This window comes from Dipodomys spectabilis, unplaced genomic scaffold (genome assembly GCF_019054845.1).
Source record: "Dipodomys spectabilis isolate Male_0828 unplaced genomic scaffold, ASM1905484v1 ptg000096l, whole genome shotgun sequence".
Lineage (NCBI taxonomy): Eukaryota > Metazoa > Chordata > Mammalia > Rodentia > Heteromyidae > Dipodomys > Dipodomys spectabilis.
In genome coordinates this window covers 25,790,828-25,811,552 of record NW_024870773.1, presented here as the reverse complement: position 1 = coordinate 25,811,552, position 20,725 = coordinate 25,790,828, and the positions used below count along the sequence as shown (strand labels likewise).

Genomic DNA, 20,725 nt, shown 5'->3' with positions numbered 1-20,725 from the left:
AAGATGTCCTACAGCAGGTGAAGGGATAAACTGTGGTTTATCAAACAATGGAATGATTCACCATTAGGAAGAAATGAGTCATGGGGCTGGGAAGGTGGCTCAGTGGTAGAGCGTTTGCCTTGCATGCCTGAGGCCCTGGATTCGATTCCTCAGCACTACATAAGCAAAAAGAAAAAAGCTGGAAGTAGTGGTGTGGCTCAAGTGGTAGAGCGCTAGCCTTGAGCTGAAGAGCTGAGGGACAGCGCCCAGGCCCAGAGTTCAGGCCCCATAGCCGGACACCAAAAAAAAAGAAAAAGAAAAAGAAAAAAAAGAAATGAGCCATGGGAAGACATGGAAGGACCTTTAGTGTATATTACTGAACAAAAGAAGCCAGTTTGTAAAGGCAACATACTGTATGATTTCAATTCTATGGTATTGTGAAAAGGAGAGACAGGAAAGGAAACAGTGGTTGTTAGGAGCTGAGGGAAGGAGATTAATAAGAAAAGGCATGGATGAAAAGAAATTGGAGGTGAGCAATCAATTTCTTATTATCTATAAACATTTCTACACTGGCCTACTATCCAGGCCTCCTATGTTATCTGTTCTAAGTCTTTCATTTTTCAAAGCCATTCTTCCATATCCCTGCAAAATAATACATTCTCCAACTATCTTCATGTCACTAACTCCATTAACAATAGTAGTAAAGTTCAAATCCTCCTGGATTCTAAGACTCTTCAATATGGCTTCAATGCCCTTCACACCATCATTTAATCTATCCTTTTAAACTCTGGATTCCTATGTTAATTCTCCAGCTTTGACTTAAATGACACTTTTTCACCTCATGAACAATGTTCTACTTCTAACTAAATGCTGTCTCTGAAACTACTCAACCCTTATATCTCCCAGATGTCTAGGGCCTCATCTCTGTAGTTAGTAAGACTAAGTTTAAAGAAAACTAGAAGGAGGGGCTGGGAAGGTGGCTCAGTGGTAGAGAGCTTGCCTTGCATGCCTGAAACCCTGGGTTCGATTCCTCAGCACCACCAAGCAGGAAAAAAAAAGCCAAAAGTGGCATTGTGGATCAAGTGGTAGAGTGCCAGCCTAGAGCTGAAGAGCTAAGGGACAGCGCACAGGCCCAGAGTTCACGACCGGACCCCCAAAAAAAAGAAAAAAAAGAAAACTAGAAGGAAACACATTCACATACCCACATACTCACACTCTTAGGGGAAAGATTTATCTAGCTCTTTATGAAAAAGACATGTAGTGGTTCATGCCTATGATGTTCATGCCTATGATTGTAGCTAGCCACGAGGCTGAGACTGGGAAGATTCTGGTTTGAGGCCAGCCTATACCAAAGAATGTGCAAGACTCCCATCTCAACCAACGAAAAGAAGGGGATGGCTTTCATCCCCGCTACATGTGAATCAGGACAGCCAGGGGGGGAAAAAGCAGGTAATTGGAGACATAGCTCAAGTGGTGGGGCATATACATGACAAAGCACAAGGTCCTGAGTTCAAACAAAAACATAAGTGAGTTGCTAACATAGCTTTACCTGTTTCACTATTTTCAGGCAGAGGTTCATATTCTGACTGCTCCAGAGCCAAAGCGTTCATGTCTGTCTGAGTGGACTCTGGTAAGTCTGGCAATGCTGCATTCTCATGGCTTTTGTCACCATCTCCATTGGCATCCAACCCTGTAATTCCAATTTTATGCCAAGAGACACCAGAAGAACAGCTTTCACTTAAAACATAACAAAAATAAGCCTCACATTTGAAATTATTCAATTGGCTTAACTGGACCAGGACACACACTTGAAACAGTAACTTGGGGAAGATTAAAACAGTAACAAAGGCAGACTTGAGAAGAGGGCTGCTCCTGGTCATGGCCTGGCTAGGAGCTCACCTTGTGGGCCACACGCGGCATGATGGCTGGGGACTTCCTCCCATGTGGCACTCACACCCACAGCTGCATTACTTGCTTCCAAGTGTAACAGATGAGTCCCCCATACTTTTGCATTAGGATTTAGCTCTGAAACCTTAGTTGTTGTTACCTGGGGGAAAAAATTTTGTATTTATATTTTTATCTAAATTTCAATCATAAGCAACTTTATTAGCAGCGTTAAATAAAACATACCTATGTTACAAGTATTTAGGCTAAAGAAGCTTAGCCAGTCTATTACACAGTCCTTTGGGATGAAAAAAAAGGTTAAAAATAGTAACACAGGGTGATGCAGTGAGAACTCCCATCTAATTTGCTCTTACATTCTGAAATTCCTCCTAATTTAGTACAAGGCTCTCTACATGCTACAAATGACGGACTTGTCCCTGCCTTCAGGGGGAGTTAAATGTCTTACTAACTGTAACACAATGAAAGGATGTTCAGCAAGTTAAGACTACAGAAATCCTGTGCTCAAATGCTGGAGTCCTCCTTCAATGGCTGCTCAATTCAGTCAGGTAAAAGCTGGAACATTCTTTTGTAACCCCAACCTCTTTGGACTTACTCCCTTCTGGTCACCAAACCTCTTCTGTTTCTAAATCTGCTGGCATCTGTTGCTCCTATCCTGCTTGCTCACATACTCATTACAGATATCTTTGTGGCTCACTCCTTCATTTTCTCTAGGAATTGTGGTCTTTCCTAACATACCCTAAAAACTTTCAATAAATGGGGCAGTGGTGGCTCATACCTATAATCCTACTACTCAGGAGGCTAAGTCTTAGGATTAAAGCTCAAAGCAACCCCAGCAGACAAATCTGCCAATAGTCTCATCTCCAATTAACAGAAAAAAAAAAAAAAAAAAGGTGATCATGAGAGTATGGCTCAATGGTAGGATGCCAGTCTTGAGTGGAAAAAGCTAAGCAAGAGCATGAAGCCTTGAGTTGAAGCCTAAGTACTAACACACCTAACTCAACAACCAACTAAACAATCAAACAAAAAACCTTTAACAAGTCAAGTACTGGTGCCTGAAATCCTACTGTTCACTAGGCTGAGATCTGGAGGAATGCAATTGGAAGCTGAAGTTTGAGAGACTCCATCTGCAATTAACTAGCAAAACAGCCAGACTAGAAGTGTGGCTCAAGTAGAAAAGTTCCAGCTGTGGGCGAACAAGCCCAGAGAAAGGAAATGGCATCAAATCTAAGCCTGGACTCTGCACAAACTCCCCTCAACCACCCCCACAACATCGAATCCTCTCACCTAATTTTTTTGATGTAATTTCTTTTTTACTTACAAAGTAAGTTTTTCCTCAAGAAAAATTAAATGTCCTAGTAACAATTACTCCCCAAACTAACCCCAGTTTTGCCACCACAATCCCTCAATAAACCTAGACAATTTGCCTTTTCAAACACACCAATTTCCATACCATGTTGGCAGGAATTAGAAGGGATGCACGGCTTGGTTCCAGGTGTTCCCCAGACTAGTACCCGAGGTAAGAAATTGCACACAGTACTGAAGTTTCCACACTCCACAACATGTGGGTCAGGAAGCACAATTAATGAGCTATTGCGAAGAATCATCAAGTTTAACCATTAAGAAAAATAAACAATTAAATAGAATTATCAAGATGCAACTACTTCAAGATATTAAATAAAAAATATACTGAGCTGGGCTCCTATAATCCTAGCTATTCAAGAGGGTGACATGTGAGAACCATAGCCAGTCCAGGCAGTAAAGTCCATCAGATTTTTATCTCCAATTAACCATAAAAAAGCCCGAAGTGGAGCTGTGGCTCAAGTGGTTCTAGCTTTGAACAAAAAAAAAGCTTAAAGAAGCACTCAGGTCTTGAGTTGAAGCTCTAGGACCAGGTACTCCCCCTCCCCCCCAAAAAAAAATCTTAAGAAAAATAGAACTAATCCATGATAGCTCAAGTAACAAAGCTGGCAGTGAAAATCATAAACTAGCTCTGAAACTGAGAGGCTTCTGGGTAAAATGACAAGAGTTGCTCTGAAACCAACTGTGGAGTTCTTTGGCTCCTTAAAGAACCACTAATTCTTTCAATTTCCATCTAAACTTGTAGGCTATCTTTAGTTTCTCTTTCTGTACAGGGTCAGTCTCTCTTTCTTCTCATGCATCCACCTAACAAGGACATCCTGAATGCTCACTATCCCGCTGCAAGCTCAGTGCTAAGCACTCAGCAGACATGTTCTCATTGAAAGAAGACATTCCATTTTCATATTTATATATCACCTGTCAACATTTGCACCTTTTGTTACACTTGTTACATAAACTGCCTTTTCTGTTTAGGCCCAGTGCTCTTTCCAGTACTCATCACACAATCAAGTTTTCTTACTTCGTTCCATTCCATCATTTAACAGATTCCTTATTTTATGTGCCTATCATGTTTTTTAAATTCCCAATACTGGAGCTGGGCACCAGTGGCTCACACCTATAATTCTAGCTACTCAGGAGGTTGAGATCTGAGAACTGTGGTTCAAAGCCAGCCCAGGTAGTAACCTCTGTGAGATTCTAATAAACCACCAGAAAACTAGAAGTGGCACTGTGGTTCAAGTGGTAGAGTGCTAGCCTTGAGCTGAAGAGCTTAGGGACAGAACCCAGGCCCAGAGTTCAAGCCCCATGACTGACAAAATAAAAATAAAAATCCCCTAACACTAATCTTTTCCACTTAAACCACCTTTGCAGTTGATCATCTATATAAACACTATTATGTTTTGTAAGTTATTAAGACAGGTTGCACAATACTCTGGCTATGAAGTGTCAACAGCAGCATTTTCAGAGCAGTTACAGCACAGCAGGGTTGGTCTCCCATGGTACCCATGGTTTGTGTGTCTGTTATCCATATACTCTTGGATGGCATCTACATCCACTTTGCTCACCATTATGTCATTAATACCTACCTGAGTTCAGAACTTAGTAGAGAGGTGCCTGGGAAATATGCTAAATAAATACTTAATGATGTATAGGAAATTTTATTTCCCATTATCTGACAACCTTTGCAAGAATTCTGTCACAAATGAATGGGACCTTAAGTGTCAGGAACTTATGCAGAACCAATACTCTTAACAGAAGACATGTGAAAAGCTCCATGTAGAACATGGACACGTCTAAAACCTAATAACATGACAATGAACATTTGAGAGCTTACTGCAGTCTACATACTTCTAGGTATTCAGTCAGAAAAAGTTTAACAGGTAGCTATCATACACTGCCTCTATTTCCCAAGAAAATCAAGGCAAAAACATTAACTTGTCCACAAAGAGGGAATGAGTTCTTATATCGTAAAAACAAAAGACTGATGATTCACTGTCATCAGTCAAAAATTCACCAATTTTTCAAAATTTGTATGAGAAATGGATTTTTGTTAAAGATTTAAAACTCCTACTATTTTCTTTGAAATATAGTCATTACCATTGTAATCATATGGCACCTCTGAATGATAATCCAGAATTCTAGTTTCAGGGTTGGAGGTGTGGCTCAAACGGCCAAGTATCTACCTAGCAAGTACAAAGCTGGGTTCAAAAACCCCAGTAATGTCCAAAAAAAATAAATAAATAAATAAATATAGTTTTATTTGCTTCACTTCAGAAGTCTTATTCTTCCTTTGAAAATTTATGGGTAAACAAGTCTTACTAAAACCAGAAGCAGGTTGGGGCTGGGAAGATGGCTCAGTGGTAGAGCGCTTGCCTTGCGTGCCTGAGGCCCTGGATTCGATTCCTCAGCACCACATAAGCAAAAAGAAAAAAGCCGGAAGTGGCGCTGTGGCTCAAGTGGTACAGTGCTAGCCTTGAGCTGAAGAGCTGAGGGACAGCCCCCAGGCTCAGAGTTCAGGCCCCACGACCGGACCAAAAAAGAAAAAAAAAACCAGAAGCAGGCCTGGGAAGGTGGCTCAGTGGTAGAATGCCTGCCTTATATGCATGAGGCCCTGGGTTTGATTCCTCAGCACCACATAAGCAGAAAAAGCCCAAAGTAGTGCTGTGGCTCAAGTGATAGAGCACTAGCCTTCAGCTGAATTGCTGAGGGATAGTGCCCAGGCCCAGAGTTCAGGCCTCACAACCAACAATAAATAAATAAATAAATAAAAAACCCAGAAGCATACTGAACTTAACAGCCACATTCTAAAGTGACTTTACATCAACAGCCAACGTTACTTTCAAGAATGGGGCATCCCTCTCCCCCCAAAAAAGAATGGGACATCCCAAAGTTCTGATGCGCCACAGAAACTTTTATCCCTCAGAACACTTTAACATTAAAAAAATTCATAAATCTGTTTTATAGCTGTGAGACAAAAAAAGTCCAGCTGCAAAGTAAGAATTAGAGAAATTAATGAAAGAAAGGGAGTAATAGGGGGGAACAATAAAATAGATGATATAATAGGGTAAAAAATGGAGAAACAGCTGCTACATAAGGTTTAAGAAGTCTGTAACAGTACTTTTAAACCAAGTTTTGAAAAGCAAGGCAACATCATTTTTGTTCAATAAAACAGCACATACTTTTTTACATATTTTAATCTACAATAAAGGATTGTAAAGGTGATGTACAGAGGGGTTATAGTTAAATAGTTACATAGGTCAGGTAATGAGTACACTGAACACAGCAATGCCTCAGATCACAATATTGTCTGGGCATATCTCATAATTGAAACGCTAATTTAAAGCAGAAAGATTGTGTCCAACTTAAAGCCACTTTGGAAAAGATAGCAACAGGAAGTATTTGCACTCTAGATGGATGTGTCAAGCAGTGAACAATTAGTAAATACTAACTGTATACCTATTCACTTACATAAAAGACACTATGTACGTTATTTTTTAAGGCTTAATATTAATTTGGTAGATTTTCTTACTCCACAACTATTTAAGGAGAAAAACTGAAGAACATGAAGGAAATTCTTTCTTTAAATGTGGGTATGGAAAGAAAGGAAAAAAAACTAGAAAAAAAACCCCCCACCAGGTTAGTTAGTTACTCCTTAAATTACTCACATTATACATCTTTATATTTGAGCCACATCTACCTCTGTATTACCAATGGCTTTTCTTGCGTAATACCACAAAAATCACTTATAAACCACTAGTTGAATAAATGAGGCATTATATTTCAAGTACAGTCAGTCCTCTGTCTCTAGGAGTTCTATATTCATAGATTTAACAACTTTGGACATCCTACCCCCCTCAAAATACTAGAGAAATTGTACCTGCATTAACATTTACAACCTTTGGGAGGGGAGGCGTTGTGGGGTTTGAACTCTGGGCCTAGGCACTGTCCCTGAGCTCTTCAGCTAAAGTTTAGCACTCTATCACTTGTGCCACTTCCGGTTTTCTGAGTGTTTTATTGGAGATAAGAGTCTCATGGACAATCCTGCGTGGGCTGGCTTTGAACCTTGATCCTCAGGTCTCCGCCTCCTGAGTAGCTAGGATTACAGGTGTGAGCCCATTGGCGTCCAGCTCACACTTTTTTCTTAATTTTTCCCTAAACAATATAATACAATAACTATTTCCCTAGCATTTTAGTTACCTTGTATTAGCTACTGGAAGTAAATCAGAAATGAGTTCAATTATGAGGGAGAATAGGCATTAAACACAGATACTATGATATTTTACAGGCAGGACAATTGATGTAGATTTTAGCTCTGCAGAACTCTTAGAACTATCCTCTGTGTATACTGAAGGATGAGGGAACTTCCTTAAGTTACTTCTGCTTCAACACATCTGTTTAATAAGCAAGGTCAGTCTCCTGTTGTCAAATAATGTTTTCATGTATTACGGTATTTCTAGAAAGTGCTATCCTAGAACCACCATCAGTAGCAAAGCTTCTTCCTTGAGAGGGCCAGCTCCATCTTAGGAACCTGAGAAGGTGCTCAAAAGTTATTCTGACTGAAGACAGATCAAGACTTTACAGCTGACCAAAGCAGCATATACAAAAATTAACAGTTTATTCTGCAAATGAGGCCTATAGTGTCACTGAATCACATTTGCCAATACACTGTCAAAAATTTGGTGAAACATATCACACTGTCTTTCTGACAATGTTCCCCTGGAAAGGGCTCCAGCTGCAGGAAGACAGAGAAGGGGTACCACCCACAGGAAGTGGTCTGATCACCACTGTGCCGGGGTTATTAATGAAGGTTTAGTACTAAAAAGAGTTTACACACACACACTGGATTAAATAAAACACAGAGTTTATACTCTCCAACTTGGAAATGGTTAAGTTGATGCTACAGTCACCTCACAGCCTTGCAATAAACATTCAAAGTGCCAACTGTTAATAAAACTTTATTAGTTTTTCAGTAAATAGCAATCAAAAGGTAAAACTACCATATCGCAGTGCAGCAACACACACTGATAAACATACTTACTAACGGTGCACCTTTGCTTTGCCAACCCCAAACAACACCATCCTCTGACACTGGTAGCTGAAAAAGGTTCTGTTCCAATGAAAATGAAGTATTTTCTAAGTTTTGTGGTTTACTAAGCATCTGCTCATCTTCTAATACATCCTTTGTGATTGCGTGAGTCCATAGATAGCCCACTGGATAGCTACATCCATTAGTCAGTCTTTCAGGAAATACCTGACTTGCTAACCCTCCTATCTGGTAATAGGAATATTCATTCAAAAACTGGGAGAATTCCTCTGGAAAACTCTGACAATCCTCTTCTGAGGGTTTTTCAGACATATTTAGGATATCTTCTGTGAGCAATGCAACACGGTCATTATTTGATATTATAGTTTCTTTGCTCTCTACTGGAATGGCAGGAATTAACTGGCATGCATCATCAAGAGTGGCAGTGTAATTGTCCACTTGTATTGGAGCAACATCCACCAAACAAGGAAACCCATTAGAAACGTTGCATACCTCTAGATTTTCAACAGTCACTTCTGAATTTCCCACAAAATGCGTTTCACCATTTAAAATAGACTCTTTAACAGTGGATCTGGCATTTTTTTCTTTGAAATGGTTTGTCTGTCCATTTGTCCCAAACGGACCTACACAGTTGTTAGGACTGATCTTGCCTTTACATGTTAGTTTCAGCTTACTGAATTCTGATGCATTATTATCAAAGGCATCAGAAACTTCTTGCTTCAGCTTTGTGTTTTCACCACTATTAAATGAAATTGAACTTTGGCTTAAAGGTAGTATAACATCAAGATCTTTGTCTTTGTGTTTATGCATTTTATGTTCTTGATAATGCTTTTCTTTTTGGTTAGCTTCAAAATCAGGATTTTCTGTTATACTTGAACTAATATAAGTTGTTTCCCAGTGAAAGTTTTTTTCAGAATCTGACTTGATATTTCCTATGTCCTCTTTACTTGTCTCTCCATAATTAACTATTTGTGATTCTTTTCCAGCATTTTCTAGCATGTGAGGACCACTAGGTTGGTCATGTAACACAAAGACTGGACTCTTCACACACGGTTTATCTTCTGTTTCTTCGCTCAGGTCTATTTCTCTTTCTTCTTGACCAGCAGAGACAAAAATAGGAGAAGATGTAAAGATACCCGGAAGAGATCTGGAATGATTATGAAACTTGTCATCTGGGGACAGTGCTTGTGAAAATTTAAGTTTCACAGTGTCTGCCCTTTTGACTATCCCTTTAGTAATGTCTGATTCACATTCCACACAAGTTAAATCACAAGCCTGTGTCTGAGCCTTGTCTGTCCTGCTATCTATACACTGATCTTCATGACACCAAGCTTTCAACTCAGCAGCCCTCTTGCTATGATCCTCAGCCTTTAAAATGCTCATTCTGTCTTCATCTTGGAGAGAGGAACAATTTTCAGGCTGCAGGAAGGATAGTCTGCTTCTGTTTGCCAGCTGGGCACTTTCGGTTTCCAGGCTGCCATCCCCTGAGTGCTGTTCCTTTGTCAGAACTGGCCCTGAGAGGGGTGCAGGATCAACTCTGCTCAGGGTGACCTCTCTGAAATGAGCATGACAATTATCTCTGAAGCTCTCTGAAGAGTTATACCTTCTGGGATTTAAATCAACCCTATCTAGACCAAAGGAGAGGATACTACCTGAGCTGGTAACATTGTGGTGGAAATAACCATTGTTTTGCATTGGTTTTGTAGGGGTATTTTCTCCATTTTTAGAGTTAAAACTTTGATTGATACCAACTGGAACAGCTTCAATGTCATCATTCTCCTCAACACATGAAGTGTCACTAGGTAAATTGGTAGGTGAATCATCTATCTGACTTCCTATCCCAGAAGCATGGCTTACCCTTTCTTTGGTAACAGCACACACACATTTTAGTGAGTCACTGGCTGTGTTAATATTTAACTCAGGGAGTAGGCCAATATTATGCAATGTACTACTTTCTGTGTAATCTTTAGGGAATTTGGTATAAGCTTTTGCCCTTAAGGACTCAGCTTGCAAGTTATCAATGTTTGTTTCACAAAATGGATCACTATCAATTAAAAGCTCAGAATTAGGCTCAGGTTTTTCACTAAATACTTCTGTTACATTTAGATCCAACATTTCTGGAGGTGACAGTTCATTCTGCTGCAGCTTTGATACTCCTGCTGCTGGGATGGTATGTGAGCCTGAACATTCCTTCCTGCTAACTACAGGCCAGTCCACACCGCAAACTTCAGAGGTAACAGCTGAATGACATTCTTCTCCTGCAGCTGCTCCATAAATGGGAGCATACAGTTCTTCCTCCACAGTCAGGCACCCAGGATCTATAACACAAATGCTATAAAATTTGCTCTCTTGTGAATTCTTACATTGTTTGTCACCAACATAAATAGGGCTTTCATCTTGCAACTCCCTATTGGATGCATCTAAAAAGTTATCATCATTAAAACTACTGATTTGAGCATATGCCACACTTTCTTTCTCTACTAGAGAGTTTTTACAAGTGGCCATGTAACAGCATAGATGGTCACTTGAAGTTTTCTCCTGTTGGGCCTGGTCAGAACACACCGGCAAATGTAAGAGACACTGGTCCTCTTCAGAACAACACTGTCTGTCACTATTCATGCCACAGACATGATCAGAATTCTGCTCAATAACAGCAATATCTGAATTCTTATAACTTTCACCTAAACTTTCATATCTAGTGAACAACTTAGATGTTGAAGAGGAAATAGAATTCAATGACTGCTTTCGTCCATAATCTTGTTTGTGCCCAGGCCTTGAAAAAATTCTAGTCCACATATTAACACCAACAGCTGCTCTGCTAGTTCGATTTTCAACATTGTGAAGCTCCTCACCGTCAAGGGTATCAAATAATGAAGATAAAGTTTTACTTATCTTGTTTTCCGATTCCTTCTTCTCCACAGATTTTTGTAACAGGCCCATTTTCTCATTGTCATTGTCACTACTTAATTCTTTGCTGAAGCAACAACCCATGTTCAAAAGTTCAGAAACTCACATTACAATGCTTGTCCTTTTCTGAGACTACAAATACATCTCACACTAACTTGCTATGGTTTCTGAGGAGAGGCCAACACCCAGATATCAAAAATAACTCCTTGCATAGCAGTCACATGTTCCTGCCACTCAAATCCAAATTCTAATGACAACAGAATCCTGCCTGACAACTATCATACTCCTTGTGCTGAAATCCAAGTAGTACATGGAATCCAAAGGTTCAAAATAGCAGCAAAATACAGCTATTATCATATTTTCCTAAGTGTAATAAAAAGATTTATAGTATTAGTAACTAATTTGTAACTAGATATTTGTAAATGATTTTCTAGCTTCAAAAAATAATATCTATATTAAGGAATTATTCCTAATTTTGTAAAGAATGAAAATGGAATGGTGCTAGTTAGAAATACATTTTGAAGCACCTGTGATGAAATGACAGATTATCTAGAGTTTGCGTTTAAATGCTTCAGAAAATAAAGTAAATGTACTGAAACATAAGCAACTGTGTATGTTGGAGAAAGAAACAATGGAGCAAGAACACCTAATATGGGGGTGGGGAATTGCTCAAGTTCATGTTGGGTACACTGGAGTTCATTGTATTATTCTCTCTGCTCTGCAGATGCCTGAAAATTACAACAAAGACAAAAGGAAAGAGCAAGAGAAAAAAATCTACACCCACTAGCACTCATAATAGGAGCACTTCCAAAAGCATCATATGCTGCTGAATGGATAACCTGCAAGATCAATAGTGTACAAAAAAGCAGGCAGCAGATGTCATTTGTACATATATAAAAAGGGGATTTTCCTAGAAATTCAAGTTTTCTTATCACTACACTGCTATTATTCAATTAATCAAAATTATTAAGCATTCATTCAAAAATTGTAATCAAAAGGCAAAAGGACATATTTTTGTTTGTTGTCCATTTTGTTTCAGTGAAACTGAGGATCAAACAAACCTAGGACCTGTTCATGCAAGCCAATGCTCTGCTACTGAGCTATAGCTCCAGCCAAAGATATTTTTTTAGTGTAATAAGTGGTAAAACATTTTCTGACATAGTTCAGGTTTAACTGAGTTGTTTACAGAGAAGTTAATATACATAAGAGTCAGGTTTTCAATTTAAGATTAAAGTTATACATTTTGATTAGAAAAGAAATGGCATAACCCCCTATCTTCCTTCCCAGAAGGTAATTTAACACAAACTCTCTACACCTAGGACTATTTGTAGCTTAAAGATCACACCCATACTCCTCACTCTTCTCTTCTTTTTTCATTTATGATAAAATGCAATAATCATTAGAATGGAAAATGGCTCTGAAGCCAAAGCAGTTACTCTAAGGAAATCAAGCAACTTGGCTCCAAAGTGTGCAGCAGGGTTTAGAATCTGGAGTCCTCAGATGGGCTTTAGCTGAAGCACAAAAATCTTTTGACATTTGCCGGGCGCTGGTGGCTCACGCCTGTAATCCTAGCTACTCAGGAGGCTGAGATCTGAGGATCGCGGTTCAAAGCCAGCCCGGGCAGGAGAGACCGTGACACTCCTATCTCCAATAAACCACCAGAAAACCGGAAGTGGCGCTGTAGCTCAAGTGGTAGAGTGCTCGCCTTGAGCTGAAGAGCTGAGGGACAGCGCCCAGGCCCAGAGTTCAAGCCCTACGACCGACAAAAAAAAAAAAAAAATCTTTTGACATTTATCTTTGCTACAGATGGAACCTGTAGTCCTAATAGTTAAAGAACTGTTAACTTAGTAACACCACTTCTAAATGTCAAGTCACTAGGTAATATCTTTTTTCTACAGAGCAGCAGAAATGACCCACTGTCAAAAGTAGCTGTCTCTCTACCTCCAACACCTTCAAAACCTTCTTAATCCCTTTCCTTTTCCCTTGCTGCCTCCTCCCCCAGGATAGATGGAGTCGTTCTGGGGCTTGAATTCAGAGCCTAGGAGCTCTGAGCCTCTAGAAGCCTCAGATTTTTTTTCTTTTTTCTTTTTCTTTTTGCTCAAGGCTAGCACTCTATCATTTGAGCCATAGCTCCACTTCCAGCTTTTTGGTGGTTAACTGAAGATGAGTTTCATACTTTCCTGCCCAGACTGGCATTTAAACCAGATCTCAGCCTCCCAAATAGTCAGGTTTCTAGATGTGAGCCATTGGCACCCAGCAAATCCCTTTCTTGGTTGTAGTATCCTTCCTCTTAGCACTGAATCAAGGTATTAGGCAGAATGTCATTGTCTAGGCCATATCTGGTACTCTCCTATTGTTGACCACTGAAATCTAGCTCTTGCTTATTACAGCATCCCTTGGAGCTGCTTTCACTAAGGTCACAACTAAAGGTCAAATCAATCGTTCCTAGTTTACTTCACTTCTGTTGGCCACTTTCTTCATACATTTGTCTCTTGCGTTCTGCCCATTTCTATAATCACTCTCCTTTCTATTTTCCTCCCAGTTTCTAAAATATTGGGAAGCTCCAGAGTTTCATTTTTCCTGTGTGCAAATGCATAGAAATGTAATGCAAATTTAGCATGTTAACTTTATTAACCCAATATACTTCAAACCAAAGCCCTTTATTGTGTCAAGTCTAGAACATTCAAAAAGACACTCCTTTGCTAGGGACAAAATAGAAGATTACTGTCAGGTTCTGGTGCCTCACACCTGTAATCCACGCTACTCAGGACACTGAGATCTGAGGATCAGAGCCAGCCCGGGCAAGAAAGTCTGTGAGACTCTTATCTCCAATAAATTACTCAGAAAAGGACAGAAGCGGCACTGTGGCTGAAGTGGTAGACAGCTAGCCTTGAGCAAAAACAACTCAAGGACAGGGCACAAGTCTTGAGTTCAAGCCCTAGGACTGGCACAAAAGAAAAAAAAAAAAAAGATTCATTCTTCTGTGGACACAACTATATCACAATGCCTCCTAACTCCTTATCTATACTTATTTTTGTATTGACGGTTTACATAAAATTTGGTAATACAACTTTGCAGATTATATTAGGACTAGTAATAATACTTATGAATTCATGTTCTTTTTTGAACCACCTCTATAGAAAGTGCCTTAGCTGTTTTTAGCACTTACACTCTGATTTGCTGAATGAATAAAACCTCAAATTTGACTGAGAAGTATTAATTACCTGCCTGTTAAACATAAAGCATGTGCTAGATACAAAGTAAACAAAGGACACAAGGGAAAACAGATTACCCAAGGCTAGAGAAGGAAGAGTTCAACTATAAATGAGCAAGAAAACGGAATGAAAATGTTCTGAAACAAGGCCACTTGTACATACCTAAAATCCAAGCTATTTGGGGGACTATGGTAAAATGATTTCAAGTTCAAGACCATATATGGTAAGACCTCATCTTACAGCCTCCTTCAAAATAAATGTCTACATCAACATTACAGGTGATGAATATCCAACTCAGCAGCAAAATTCTCAACTTTAAATCTAATATAAATAACAAAATGATGAAATATAAGTTTGGATATTCTTTCACTTAAAAATACACTTTATTAAGAGTAGATGAAAAGTGCTAGCTCCTTGGTTCAAGGGGTAAAGCGTTATCTCAGCAAATATAAGGCCCTGAGCTCAACCCCAGGAGTCCTCTCTCCTGCCAAAAGAGTAAGTGAATTATTCCTCTCTTTGAATTTCTACATGAAATTCTTAGATGGTGCTTACTACAAGTTATAAAAAAGCTGTAAGATACTTAAAAGGTAATCAAACTGAATAAATTTGGAATACTTCAGCTCTACTGCATACATACAAACGATGAAATGCAGGATTAAAAATTATATATATAGTGTGTGTATGTATATATATAAAATTTGTGAGCTGTGTGTTTTCAAACACTCAAGAGTGTTTAAAAAGAATACAGTTTTGACACGCTCTGTACCCTGGACACAGTGGTGAATGGATCCTCTCCACTTTTGAGAAACATCTACTTTTCTAACTTTTTCACAAGCATTATTGTAAGTAAGGAGCTACCTATGAACCTAAGCTATGAAATTACCTGACTCAAAGCTGGGATGGAACTTGTTTGAGAAGTGGTTTGTGATATCGGACCATTCATCTGTAAAATTAAAAACATCCAAACACTGTAACTACAATATCAAGAAAACATAATCTCAACCAGTCATTAAGCAAAACAAAATTTACTGAAAAATATACTTTTACACTAAAAAAAGCATGAATATATTCACAAGAATATAGAAATTCTACAATAGATAAATTTTAAATAACAGGTATTTTCATTTTCACAAAGCCATTTAGAAATTTTGAATATTATTACTTGACAGGATAAATTATAAAATGAATGAAGGCAGTCAAAATTAAATGTGGATAATATGAATAAAAACCTTAATTAACTCTTTATACTTTAATGGTTGTAATCTTTGTGAAGTGTTTATAAATTGTTACCACATTCTCTTGATTTAAAATAGAAAGCTTTAGTCAGGTACCAAGCTCCCTGGAACTGTGATCCAAAGGATCACAGTTTAAGAGCAGCCTGGACAAAAAACTTTAAGAGACCCCTTTCTCAACTCATAGCTGGTGTAGTGGTATATGCCTGTTATCCTAACTGTAGAAGGCAGATCTCAGTTCCAGGCTAACCACAGCAGAAAACTTCATATCCATCTTAACAGAGAGAGAGAGAGAGAGAGAGAGAGAGAGAGAGAATGTGTGTGTGTGTATGTGTGTGCGAGCGAGCGCGCACGCGCACACTAGTCATCTCAGCTACAAAAGGAAGCCTAAATGAAGTAGATCTAGTCTAGGACAATGCTAGGGCAGAAAGTGACACTAATCTAAAAAATAACCAGCTCAAAGAGGCTAGAGGTGTGGCTCAGTGGTAGGACACCTGCCTAACCAATACAATGTCTGAGTCGAACCCCAGTGCTGCCAAAAATAGATAAAACACAAAGCTTTTAAAGAATCTACAGAGTTATAGATACCTTGTTTTTCCTCTGACCGAAAGCTTTAGTAAGCTGCTCAAATATTTTTTCAGTCTAACAAGGTTCAAAACACAGCAGCCCAAATACTACACAGTTGGTATTTGAGAAAAACAAATTTACCAGATCATAGGAACAGTAAGAATTTTCTTCCTCACAGCCTCCAAAAATGGACCATAACTCCTAGTTGTCTTTCTCTTAAATATGGCTCCTAATGCCCTTATTCCAGCGGGGGTCGCTCAATCCTCAAAGGAAAGTACTGTCACATACAGATGCTTCTCTCAGTTTATTACCATTAGATACTGCCCTCTATTTCTCTACATGCTTTTCCAAAACTGCAAACACTTATGTATCAGAGCCTTCATTTCTGAAGGCTCCTGTGTTACATTAACACACCTTATTAAATAAATGTGTTCATTTTTCTCTTATTCACCTATCTTGTGTTATGGAGGCTCTAAGCCACGAACCTTACTTCAGATAGGTGAGACAACCTTCTTCCTCTGAGAAACTGTATTATTTATATGCAGGACCAAAAACATTTTATTGCTTTGAACTTAAATCCTTCTATACTTTATCAGAGAAGAAACTGGTGCCTTGCCCGTCCCCTCTGACAACACCTACCAGATGAGAGCTGTCCTTGCCCTCTTGGACTCGCTGCGCCTGCGGTTCAGCCACAACTTTAGTGTCCTGATCAGAAGTCATGAGCTCCACTGGACAAAGATGAATGCTAACTTCAGGATGCTGCAACACAACAAACAGTAAAATAGGTCATGAGGGATACAGTATATCACTGATTCTAGAAATAATATTTGGCCCTTTAGTTTCTTCTCCACACCAATTTGATGGCAATGATGATACTGGAAACCTTAGTGCAACTGTACTAACACACAAAAAAAACCTACTATCAAGGATGAGGGGAATGGATCAAGTGGTAGAGTTGCCTAGCAAGCACAGGGACCCCGAGTTCAAACCATATGAAAAAAAGTCTTCATCGGAGCTGGGAAGGTGGCTGAGTGGTAGTGCTTGCCTACCATGCATGAAGCCCTGGGTTCAATTCCTCAGTCTCACATAAACAGAAAAGGCCAGAAGTGGAGCTGAGGCTCAAGTGTTAGAGTGCTAGCCTTGAACAAAAGAAGCTCTGGAACAGTGCCTAGGCCCTGAGTTCAAGCCCCAGAACTGCCAAAAAAAAAAAAAAAAAGCAGTCATCAAAGAAAAATCTACTCAGATAATTAAGGGTTAACATAAAAAATTTATGAAAATTTTCTACCATACAATAAAAAAAACAAAAACCTACTTTGAAAATAGTCAAATTATCTGAATATTTTCCCCAAAGAAGATATATGCAAGTAGGTATCCACAGATACCTAATAACTAATGTCACATTATTATTATCATTACATCATCATTATTATCACTCTATTGGGTTTGAACTCAGTCTTACACTCTCTAGGCAGGTACTGTATTACTTGGGCCACACCCCAAGTCCTTTTTCCTTTGGTTATTTATGTTTTGGTTTTTTTGTTTGTTTGTTTTTTGGTTGGTGATGGGGCTTGAACTCTGGGCCTAGGCGCTGTCTCTGAGCTCTTCAGCTAAAGGTGAGCCATAGCACCACTTCTGGTTTTCTGATGGTTATTTGGATATAAGAGTCTCACGAACTTTCTGGCCCAGGTTGGCTCTGAACCATGATCCTCGGATCTCAGCCTCCTGAGTAGCTAGGTGTGAGCCACTAGTGTCCACCTTCTTTTGGTTATTTTTAAGTGGGGTTTTGCCTTTATGCTCAAACTGGCCCAGATTGTGACCCTCCAATTTATACTTTCTAGATACCTAGAATGGCAGGTGTATGTCACTACGTTCAAATTTTTGTTTGCTGAGATGTACTCTTTCTCACTTTTTGCCTACACTTCCTTGCAACTACAGTCTTCCCAATCTTTGCCTTAGAAGTTGCTGGGGTTACACGGTAAACCACTGCACCTGGCTTAACATCACTAATTATTAGGCAAAGACAAATCAAAACCACAATAAGATACCACATCACACTTGTGGAGAAAAAAGGGAAGCCTGTATATACTGCTGGTGGTTAATTGGAGATAAGCGTCTCAGACTTTTCTGCCTGGGATGGCTTCAAACTACCATCCTCAGATCTCAGCCTTCTGACTAGCTAGGATTACAGGGATGAGCCACAGGTCTAGGACCCTGAGACTCTTACGTCCAATTAATCATGAGAAAGTTGGATGTAGAACTGTAGCTCAAGAAGTTGAGCACTAGCCCTGAGCCAAAAAAAACTGAGAGAGAACATCCAGGCTCAAAGTTGAAGCCTTAATACTGGCTTTAAGCCTTAAAACTTTAATATACACATATACAAACACAAATACATGAGGGGAGAGAAGATGGGAAAAATACAGGTCAAAAGAGGCACAAAATTTCAGACATAAGCCAGGCCTGGATGGCTCATGCCTAGAATCCTAGTTATTCAGGAGACTGAAATCTGAGGATCACAGTTTGAAACCAACCTGGGCAAGAAAGTCCTTGTGACTCTTATCTCCCACATTAAGCATCAAAAAAAGCTACAAGTGGAGTTGTAGCTCAAATGGTGGAGTGCCAGCCTTGAGCAAAAAGCTCAGGGACACCACCCAGGCCCTGAGTTCAAGCTGCAGAACCAGCGCGCGCACACACGCACACGCATACGCACACACAAAACTACAAAAAAAAAAACCACATATATTTGAGAAATAAGCCTAGTGATCTAACATGTAACATGAGCACTACTTGTTGCATTACATTCTGGAAATTTGCTAAGAAAGACTTTAGGTTTTGTTGTACACACAAAAAGCAGGTAACAAATCAAGATGATGGATATATTGAATTGACTACAGTAACTATTTTACTGTATCAAATACGTAGTATACCTTACATACTACAAAACTTCAGAAAAGCAAATCAAAACATATATATTCAAAATACATTCAGAAATCAAAACATACATACAGTTTTTGATGTTTTCCAAATTTGTATATATAGTTTTTGACTGGCTCCATTAGTTTTATTTTGTTCAAGGACAAAAGTTGTCAGGACAAATAAACAGTAATTCAAAAACAATCACTTTACAATGTCTAGACAGAGAACTTCACATAAAACACCTCTTTTAATTTCCTCAAATCACTTACAAAGGGACAACTTTTCTAATTCTCTATCATGAGGATTCTCAGATCTTCATTCTAAGGCATTTCTTCTTCTTACTGCACATTACACTACTTCACAAACAAGATAAAGAGTTCAACTTTAACCCAGATATATTTTCAGATTCCTCTGAACACAATTATCAAAGGGCCAAAAAAGGAGTTTCAAAACATAACTTTCTTATGTTGGTAACCAAAGATGTCTTTTCCATTTCTATAAGGCTGCTGTTCCCTATTTTCAACATTACACACAATATCATGAAAACTTGCTAATGAAATAATATGGTGATCAAAGGCAATCTCCTCCAATTGTCAAAACGGTCTCAATCACAAAAACAGAAAATATTCAAATGCTGTAAAATACATCTGAAAATGTAAACTACTAGATAAGAAATGAAGGAATTAAGCTTTAGATTATCTTTTAAAATGTGGAAATAATGGCAAATATGATAAATTTTAAGTTTTATATTTATGTGCATCTTTTCTTTATGTGTACTTAGTACCAATGTCTTATTAAACTAAGTAAACATATGATTCCATTTAAAGAAATACATTAGGCAATAGTAAAAATGCTATTAAAACAGCAAAAATCTGCTGGGTGCCAGTGGCTCATGCCTGTAATCCTAGCTACTCAGGAGGCTGAAATTTGAGGATTGTAGCTCAAAACCAGCCCAGGCAGGAAAGGCCATGAGACTCTTTATCTCCAATAAACCACCAGAAAACCAGAAGTGAAGCTGTGGCTCAAGTGGCAGAGCGTTAGCCTTGAGCTGAAGAGCTCAGAGACAGCGCCCAGATGCACAGTTCAAGCCCCATGACTGACCCAAAAAACAGCAAAAACCTTGAAAGAATGTGACTGATCTTGAAAAAACAAATTTAAGAATATCTGATTCTAAGCTGGGTGCTGGTTGCTCACATCTATAATCCTAGCTACTCAGGAGGCTAAGATCTGAGGATCATCATGGTTCAAAACCCATCAGGGCAGGAAAGTCCATGAGACTCTTATCTCCAATTAACCACCAGAAAACTAGAAGTGGTGCAAGGGCTCAGAGTGGTAGAGCACTAGCCTTGAAGGGCAAAAACTCAGAGACAGTCTCTGGGCCCTGAGTTCAAGCCCCATGACTGACAAAAAAGAAAGGGAGGGAAGAGGCAAGAGAAAGGAAAGAGGGAGGGGAAGAGAGGAGAGGAGAAAGGGAAAGACGAAGACAGGGAGGAGGACAGACAATTTGGTTCTCGGTCCTTGGAATTACTGAAAAATGATTAGAGGAAACTGATTTTATAGTTTTGTAGATTAGACATATATTTCACATGAAGATGACTCTGAAATAC

General features: G+C 39.1%; 1 protein-coding gene across 3 annotated transcripts in view; it reads right to left on the bottom strand.

Annotated features, from left to right (window-relative positions):
* The window catches only part of Larp4b (La ribonucleoprotein 4B), an 89,692-nt gene that overhangs the window by 48,539 nt on the left and 20,428 nt on the right, over window positions 1-20,725 (bottom strand). For 2 of the 3 annotated variants that reach the window (XR_006148355.1, XM_042685906.1), the window contains exons 2-5: window positions 16,845-16,964; window positions 15,290-15,349; window positions 1,879-2,026; window positions 1,529-1,669 (exon numbers count right to left, since the gene is read on the bottom strand). Coding sequence is in view for 2 of the 3 variants with exons in the window: in XM_042685906.1 (XP_042541840.1) it covers window positions 1,529-1,669; window positions 1,879-2,026; window positions 15,290-15,349; window positions 16,845-16,925 (430 nt within the window). In the remaining variant the exon portion in view is untranslated. The remainder of the gene's footprint in view (window positions 1-1,528; window positions 1,670-1,878; window positions 2,027-15,289; window positions 15,350-16,844; window positions 16,965-20,725) is intronic. The other variant, XM_042685907.1, reaches the window with a different exon arrangement.